At 37.1% G+C, this 8,102-nt stretch overlaps 1 protein-coding gene across 1 annotated transcript in view; it reads left to right on the forward strand.

Moving 5' to 3' along the window:
* Positions 1-8,102, forward strand: part of LOC102468573 (gamma-taxilin-like) — an 86,327-nt gene that overhangs the window by 16,454 nt on the left and 61,771 nt on the right. The window contains 1 exon segment of the mRNA XM_027766249.1: positions 6,628-6,928. Within this exon segment, the coding sequence (XP_027622050.1) occupies positions 6,643-6,928 (286 nt within the window). The 5' untranslated portion in view covers positions 6,628-6,642.

An 8,102-nucleotide genomic window follows, 5' to 3' on the forward strand; every position in this document is an offset into this window, starting at 1 on the left:
AGGGAGATGCCTTCTATGCCACTCTTGCACAGGATTGCTTTGGAAATAGGAGTTCTTTTATGATTTCAGACCAGTTCTAGGTCTGTGAAGAATGTCTTTGGTAATTCAATGAATTATATGGAATAATTTGAGTAAAATAACTATTTGATTATATTTGAAATCAGGAATGTGGGATGTCCTTTTACTTTTCATATCTTTTTAATTTAACTTTTTTTTTTTGAGAGAGAGAGAGAGAGAGATTCTTTACTATATAATAAATGCACTCACTGGAAAGACAGAAACAGAAAGAAAGCAAGAAAAATGTGCACCTGGCATGAGTTTTAATTCACCAGGTCAGGGATTTGTACTGTGGTTGACGCTGTTGGAATCCAGTGACATAACCATTACACCATGTGTTGGTCCCTTCTGTTTCTTTTCTTAGAGTTTTATAGTTTTACTTATAGAGGTCTTTGATTTATTCCTAGATAACTTATACTTTTTTGTGGTTGTGGTAAGTGGGCTTACTTACTTCATTTCTACCTTGACCTGCTTGTGTGTATAGAGAAATACTACAGATTTTCCTGTTTATTTTGTATCCTGCCACTTCCCTTTGTTGATTTATCTCTTTCAGTAGTTTTTTCAGGATATATTTGGATATCCTATGCATCTAGTCTTCTAGTCGTCTTTTGCAAATAGAGATAATTTCACCTCTTCTTTTTCTTTTTCAATGCCTTTTTCTCTTTTTTTATTAGATTGAGTAGGACTTCAGTACTTGTTGAAAAGGAGTCATGAAATGGGCAGCCTTGTCTTGTACCAGCTTTTAGTAGAAGAGCTTTCACCTCTTCCCCATTCAGTATCATGTTAGCTATGGGCTTTTCATAGATGGCTTTTATTGTTGTGATAAATAGTCCTACTATACTGATTTTGCTGAGAGTCTTAATAATGAGGGATGCTGTATTTTATCTAACTCTTTCTCTACATCAATTGATATGATCATATGGCTTTTATCTTTCTTGTTAATGCAGTCATAAGGTTTTGTCTTATTTTTCTGTTAATATGGTGTATTTAAGGTTTTGCATGTGAACTAACCTTGAATCTCTGGAATAAAGGCTATCTGAATATGATGTATAATCTTTCTTATTTGTTAATGAATAAAATTTGCTAGAGTCTAGTTGAGAATTTTTTCATCTATATTAATTAGAGATACTAGTCTATAGTTTTTCCTTTTTGTCATGTCATTATCTGTTTGGGGAATGAGGGTGTTGGAGGCCTCATAAATTAATTTGCATTAGTTTTGTTTTGTTTTTAATCTTCAGAAGTAATTTTAATAGAATGGGGATTAACTATTCTTTATAAGGTTTGTAGAATTCAGAAGTGAAACCTGGGCTTTAGGACCTATGCTTTTTCTTTATTGAAAGGTTATTTATTACTGATTCAATCTCATTGCTTGTTTTCATCTGCTCAACTTTCTGTGCTTTCTTATTCAATTTTGGTTGAATATATATGTCTAGGAATTAGATCATTTCCAGGTTTTCTTGTCTGCTGGCATATAGTCACTCATAGTATCTTCTAATGATGTTTTGCTTTTTTTGTGTGTATGTTGTAATATTGCCTGTTTCAATGCAAATTCAATTTATCTGGTTCTTTCTTCTTAATCAGTCTATCTGCTCATGCGTCAATCTTGTTTCTTGTTCTTTTCAAAGAACCAATATTTGCTTTAATTTATTTTCTGTATAATTTATTTTCTATTTCTTTCTTTTTCTTTTTTTGTTGGAGGGGTTTTTGCTATAGGGTGCATGTGCTCATCAGAAAGACAGAGAGACAAAAAGTGAGAAATTACCACCGGGGAAATGGCCTTCTCCTCCATTCTCCTCTCAGGATCCTGGGCACATACACAACATGCTCCCGGCGTGAGTTTAAGCCACTGGATCTGGGACTCGAACCGTGGTCAACTACATGGGACTCCAGTGACATAGCCATTACGCCAACTGCTGGTCCCATTTTCTACTTCTGTTTTTGCCTGAATCATTATTTATTACTTTTCTCCTGGAATTTTTGGATTTCTTTTTTTCCTATTTCCTAGGTATGATGTTAGGTATTGATGTTAGTCCATTTGGTACCTTTCCATCTTTGTCTTAATGCACACTAATTTCTATAAACTTCCCTCTTATATTTGCTGTATCCAGTAGGTTATGGAAGCTCGTATACTCATTATCTCTCTCCTTTTATATCAATAGTCATCTCTTCACATACTTAGGTGTTCCTTATTTGGGTGGATTGATATTTTCTTGATCAAGTACCCTTTTCTGCTATATACTAATGCTCTTCTTTGTCTCTTCTGCCAGTTTTTGTGTTAAAGTTTATTTTGTATGAAATCAATATTGCTACTTCAGTCCTAATTGGTTTCCCTTTGTATGGAATACCTGTTTCCAGCCTTTCACTTTTTAATCTGTGTATGTCTTTATCCATGAGATGTGTGTGTTTTTTTTTTCTTTTTTTGCTGAGGTTTTTGCTATAGGGCACGTGCACTCGCCAGAATGACAGAGGGAGACAGAGAGCGAGAAATCACCCCCCTAGGGGGATGGCCACACCACAATCCTTTCTCCTCCTTCCTCCTTTTGGAATCTTGGGCTCGCACGCAGATGCACCCTGCATGAGTTTAAGTCACTGGGCCCGGTACTCGATCTGCGGTCAACTACATGGGAGCCCAGCGACATAGCCATTACACTAACTGCTGGTCCCTCATGAGGTGTGTTTCTTGTAGATGGTTTGTTTCTTTTTTATTCCTTCAGCCAGTCAGTCTCTCAGTATTTAGATTGGAGAATTTAATCCATTAACATTCAACCTTATTCTTGCTATTTCTGGACTTGTCATTGTCATTATGTTAAGACATTTTTGGTTGTTTTTGTTCTCTTATTTTTGTCTGTTTGTCTTAAGTTTCCTGGCTTAGAACTCTTTACTACTTTTCGGAGAGCAGTCTGGTGTTGGCAAATTCTTTTTTTTTTTTAATCTGAGAATGTTTTTATCTTTTTTTTTTCCTTTTTGAAGGATAATGTTGGTAGGTATAGTAATCTTGGTTGAAAAACTTTTTTTTAGTATTTTGAATATATCTTTCTATTTTTTTCCTTGTTTGTTTTATTTCCACTGAGAGGTCTTATGTTGGCCTGGTGGAATAACCTTTGTAATTAACTTGACATTTTTCTCTTGCCCTTTTTAGAGTCTTGTCTTTTTCTGTGTTTTGGTCTTTTGGCTGTGATGTGTGTAAAGAGGATCTTCTTGAGTTGATTCTGTTTGAGATCCTTTGTATTTCTTGGGTCTGGATGTTTGCTTCTCAAGGCTTCCATGATTTCGTGGACTAGATTATTAATGTCCTTAATAGATTTTCACCTCTGGGATACTAATTATTCTGATGTGTGGGAATTTAATGGTAGTATTTCTTGTCTGTTATCCATGTTTTTTTTCTTTGTTTTTGTTTGTTTGTTCTTTTCTTTTTTTGGTAATTCCTTTCTAGATCAAAGATTTGGTCTTTCAGATTTCAGTTTCAATCTTCTGCATAATCTTATCTGCTTTTAATATTTTTGTAAGATACTTGATTTCCTGTATTACAGCCTTCATCTCTAACAGTTCTGTTTCATTTTTTTTTGGAGAGATTTTCATTGTAGGGCGCGTGCGCTCGCCAGAGAGAGACATAGAAACAGAAAGCAAGAAATCACCCCCCAGGGGGAATGGTCACGCCGCAATCCCTTCTCCTCCATTCTCCTCTCGGGATCTTGGGCACGCACGCACACGCGCCCGGCGTGAGTTTTAAGTCACCGGGTCCGGGACGCGAACCGCGGTCGACTACGTGGGAGTCCAGTGACATAGCCATTACGCTAACTGCTGGTTCCCTGTTTCATTCTTTTTTATGGTATCCATTTATTTCAATCATGGTTGGACTTTCTCATCTCTTCACATTCATTCTTTCTTTTCTCTTGGATCTCATTTAGTTTTTTCACTTTGTATCCTGAATTATCTGAAATTTCTAGGAATTCTTTTCTGAATGATTATGAGTTGTTCCTTTCTCTTCAGGGAGGGATATTTTCATGGTTTCTCATATATCTTGCGTCTCTGTGCTGGTTTCTGGGCATCTGATATGTTATATATTTCTAATTTCTTGGAGTTCATCCTATAATGTCAGGGAAAGATATGCTCTACTTCTCTGGTGTGTTCTTTCAAGAGGGCCTTGTGTGTCTGATCAGAGAATGGCTTATGTATCCAACTTGTGATGTTCGGTTTGTCCCCAGTTTTTGAACCATGTTTATCTGAGTTAAGCAGGAAGATGTAGCTAAATGGAGAGATGTGTTGTACACATTGAGGGGACCAGTAAAATGTGATGTCTCAAAGAACACCAGGCATTCTGAAACATACTGGCAGGGTATGTGAGCAGCAGTCTCTCTGTAGCTCTGTCTCTCTGACGCTCAGCCTGCAACCTGTACTGTCATCACTGAAACCAGATATTTCAATGCCATGAGGTCAGGGAAGTATGGAACCTTCTGATCCCTGTGAACACACCTGAGAGTTTAAAGGCGTATGAGGGAAGGTGAGCCATGAGCTCTCTGTAGGTCTGTCTTCTTATACCATCCATGCTGGAACCAGGTATTCCAATCCTGATTCAGTCTTGTACCTTCATATAGATTTGTTCAGGTTTTGCTTTTCTTGATTTAGTCATGGTTTGTTGTGTATATGCAAAAATTTGTCCATGTCTTTTAGATTTTTTGATTTGCTGGCATGTAGCTGTTCATAGTAGTCTCTTTAAATTTTTGTGGTATTTGTTGTAATGCCTTTTTTATGTCCCATAACTGGTGTATTATTATGGTTATTTCTGTGGATTGTTTAGAAGTAACAATTGTAGTTTATTAAATCAGCCCAATGTGCATAATCTACATGGCTGCATCAGCTTCTTTCTCTATTGTGAACCCTGCCCAAATCCCATTAGTGAATTCAGAAACATCCTCCATCAGAACCAGAGACAACAGTGACTTGAGCAAAACCTGTGTTTAACAGTCATAAAATTTTGAGTCTAACATTCTCAAAGTTTCTTTGCATGCCAATACATCTGTGTCTTGCCTTTGGCTTCCTGGTGACAGTCATTCTTAAAATAGTTGAAATCAGAAAGGAACAAATCAGTGGATATGAAAGGAAAGAATGGGTCAACATTAATAAACCTTATTTTTTTCTCTTGCTTTCATATATTATGGACCCTAGGCCAGGCTATTTATAATTTTGCTTTAGTTTTCACTTACATTTGAAGACCAGATCTAAAGTCCAGGAAGAAAGTGGGCTTCTAAAGTGGGAGCTTTAAGTACCTGAATTTTTTCACGCCTGTTTCCTTTTCTACTCTTACTAGCTTTTTTTTGTTGTCCCTTACCCTAGAATGCTGCAGTCAAAATATGTACCATTAATGCTTTTATGTTTCTGTGCTGTCACAGCCCCAAGACAGCTCTTCTACTGGCAAAACTAAAGGCAGTCTTATTCACAGGTTTCTTGTGTATAGTGGACAAAGAAGTTGAAAGCTGTGTGATTACAATTCTTTGAAAATAAGGTTTTTTTTACTCATTCTGACACTAGAAACCAACAGAAGATAATATGCATTATTATAGCTCCTGGCTGATGCGCTCGGGTATGGGGATTGGTGGAGGAACTATTTAAAATTTTAGGGTTTTTTTTTTTAATATGTTTATGAAACTCCTTTTTTAGTCACTAACCTGTACCCTGTATACTAAGTTTTCAGAAGATTCTGGAAGTTTGAAAAATTTGTTTCTAACAGCTTTCTCAGGTTATTAGCTGTTTTGTGTCTTGGAGTTATTCTACCCTTATTTGGTGATTCCTTGTAGCAACTCATTATATTTGTGTTTATTTCTTCTGTGAGCAACGGACAGAGCACCCTAAACATGATCTTACCCCACTTCCAGCCAGTCTCCAATTATCACACATGTGTGCCCAACATGCACAAGAGGGCTTTCTGAGGGGAAGGCAGAATTTTCCTACATGGGTCTACCTGATAAAGCATTGTGTTGGGAACCAGCAGTTAGTGTAATGGCTATGTTGCTGAACTCCCACATAGTCGACTGCGGTTCGCGTCCCGGACCCGGTGGCTTAAAACTCACGCAGGGCATTTGTGTGTACGGGCCCGCCCAAGATACCGAGAGGAGAATGGAGGAGAAGGGATTGCGGCATGACCATCCCCCCTGGGGGGTGATTTCTCGCTTTTTCTCTCTATGTCTCTCTCTCTGTCTGTCTGTCTGTCTGGCGAGCACACATGCCCTATAGTGAAAACACCTCTTCAAAAAAAAAAAAAAAAAGGTGTTGTGTATTACTGCTGTAACACCGTCCAGCCCCTTGTTTTAATTTTATTATTTTTATTTTTTGCAGTTAGATCATTTTTATGTGAAACTTAAAAATGAGAGGTTTTGTGTTGTTTCAGTAGCAGTATTATTTAAAACATCTATTAAAGAAAAAAGTGCTACAAAACTAGTATGCCTTGATTGTAAAATATATGGAAGAATAAAAGTAAATTGAAAGCACTGTGATAGAAAATGCTTTTCTGTACTACATTTGTTGCTTCCATGAATTACTTTTAATTATCTTTTTTCCTCTTCCTTTGTTTAGTTTCTAACTGGCGCTATGGAAGAAGCTGGAATTTGTGGGATGGGGGTGAAAGCAGATATGTTCTATAATTCTAAATCAAGTGATATTCTTCAACATCAAGATTCAAATTGTGGCACAAGTAACAAGCATTCATGCAAGGAAGATGAAAGTAGTGAATTTATAACCAAGAACAGAAATTTGGTGACCCCAGCTTTCGGCACAAAAGAACCAAAAAGGGAACCTTCTGAGCAGGAAACTGAGTTAGATACTGCTGATCCTCAGCAAGATTTAGAATGTAACAAGAACAAAGAAAAACCCTTAGGTAATTATTTCTGCTCAGTGGCTGGACATTTTCATATGGTGCTTTATTTTACTTATGTTTTCTGCAGCATCGGTTATTATGGTACCGTGACAATTTTGAAGTAAATGTTAGTCAGAAACATTTCTGTGGGATCAGTCTGCCTATTTACTGCTATTCTGTGTATTGGGTAGGACCAGCAGTTGGTGTAATGGCTATGTCACTAGACTCCCATGTAGTTGACTGCGGTTTGAGTCCTGGACCCGGTGTCTTAAACTCATGTTGGGCCCAAGTGAGTGCATGCCCAGGATCCCAAGAGGAAGGGATTGCAGAGTGGCCATCCCCCCAGGGGGTGACTTCTCATTTTCTGTCTCTCTGTCTCTCTTTCTGGCAAGCACACACACACTATAGTATGAACCTCTCAAGAAAGAGAAATGGCAGAGTAGGAGTTTTAGTTTTAGGCACCTTAGTTATTTCTGTCTGTATACATTTTTTGTTTCTGAAAATTTCAGATAGCAGTGGGAATGATTTGCCTTGTTGTTTATATCTTGTAGTGTGACCAGTAAGTGCTGTGAAAATTCTTTATATACTCAGTTTATTTAAAGATTATGTTGTAAAATTCAGAGAACTTAGTTTTTTTGTAGTCAGAAAGTTAGTAAGACTTATTTTTCAGTATATGTTTTCTCTCTTTGGCTCTATTAGACAGTTAAAGCTAAGCATGTGAAATTTCATGAATAAACTCAGAAATCCCTTTTTTCCCCTTCCTCTTGTGTTTCAGTTTTTTATCTTTACACTACACTAACTCATTATCACTCATTGATGAGTGATATCTGTGCATTAGAGTATGAAAAGTAAAATTTGTTTGCAAATTAAGGCAGATATCATTCAAATAATAATTTAGATTATATAGAATAAAATATAGTCTGAGGTTAAAACAGCTTAAAATCATTTGATTAAAAACATTGATAAATTTTAATTCATAATACCATTTTTTGTTTTTGTTTTTTTCTTTTTTTAGAGGTTTTTGCTATAGGGCCCACGAGCCAGACAGAGAGAGACAGAGAGATAGAAAGTGAGAAATCACCCCCCAGAGGGGATGGCCACACTGCAGTCCCTTCTCGTCCATTCTCCTCTCGGGATCTTGGGCACGCACGCACACGAGTCCCGCATGAGTTTTAAGCCACTGCGTCCGGGATGA

The sequence above is a fragment of the Tupaia chinensis genome, unplaced genomic scaffold, assembly GCF_000334495.1.
Source record: "Tupaia chinensis unplaced genomic scaffold, TupChi_1.0 Scaffold141824_1, whole genome shotgun sequence".
In the NCBI taxonomy this organism is placed as follows: domain Eukaryota; kingdom Metazoa; phylum Chordata; class Mammalia; order Scandentia; family Tupaiidae; genus Tupaia; species Tupaia belangeri.